The following is a 901-nucleotide window of genomic DNA, read 5'->3' as shown; positions in this document are numbered from 1 at the left end:
TACCAACGTACTATTTGTCATGTATATATATATATATATATATATATATATATAATATGAGACATATAACCACACACCAAATCAATGGCCAGAAAATGCCCGTACACAGATGTTCTGATTGACTCCATCAACAAAATAACGCTTCCACAAGCCGCCCACAGTCATAAGAGTACGCGACGTTATATGCGCAAGCCTTCGCAACAACGCCGGGCAATCATATGCGAGTGCACGACTTGACAGAATTACATAGCAACGTTTAACATACCTGTTTCTGTCCCTGGTAGCTTTGCAAGAACTTGATCTTCTCGTACAGTTTGAGGTTGTCGCCCTTGAGGCTGGCTACTTCGCCAGAGTATTGCGCAAGCTCGTGTTTGAGCCTGTTGGTGTCCTGAGGCGTAGGCGATTGGTGCGACGGGTGTGTTAACTCTAGGTGTAGCGGGAATAATACGGCCATAGCGATTGCCTATCTGAGAACTGTCTTGAAATGGGACATATTGTACACATCTATTCTTAGACGACTATTGTATTCATATAACCTCCTGTACATATGCATGTGGGTCATAATGTACACATCTATTCTTAGGCGACTATTGCATTCATAAAACCTCCTGTACATATGCTTGTGCGTCATGTTGCACACATTTATTCTTAGGCGACTATTGTATTCATAAAACCTCCTGTACATATGCATGTGGGTCTCTATTCTTAGGCGACTATTGCATTCATATAACCTCCTTTACCTATGCATGCGGGTCATATTGTACACATTTTTTCATAGACACTATTGTATTCATATAACCTCCTGTACTTATTGCACACACCGATTCCAAGGCCTCGTTGCGTGATTTGAAGCGGTCTCGTTGACTGGTGATGATTGACAGTAGACTGGCCGCAGCTGTGC

General features: G+C 42.5%; 1 protein-coding gene across 1 annotated transcript; it reads right to left on the bottom strand.

Moving 5' to 3' along the window:
- Nucleotides 1–265: 265 nt before the first annotated feature.
- SARC_09315 (hypothetical protein) lies at nt 266–454 on the bottom strand (the record flags this gene model as incomplete). The annotated part of the gene is made up of 1 exon (XM_014296675.1): nt 266–454. A coding segment is annotated over one exon (189 nt), but the record flags the coding sequence as incomplete, so codon positions are not given.
- Between the last annotated feature and the right edge of the window lie 447 nt (nt 455–901).

Source organism: Sphaeroforma arctica (genome assembly GCF_001186125.1).
Source record: "Sphaeroforma arctica JP610 unplaced genomic scaffold supercont1.933, whole genome shotgun sequence".
Taxonomy (NCBI): Eukaryota; class Ichthyosporea; order Ichthyophonida; genus Sphaeroforma; species Sphaeroforma arctica.
Note: the sequence above shows the minus strand (reverse complement) of the source record. Positions and strands in the feature narration are given on the sequence as shown.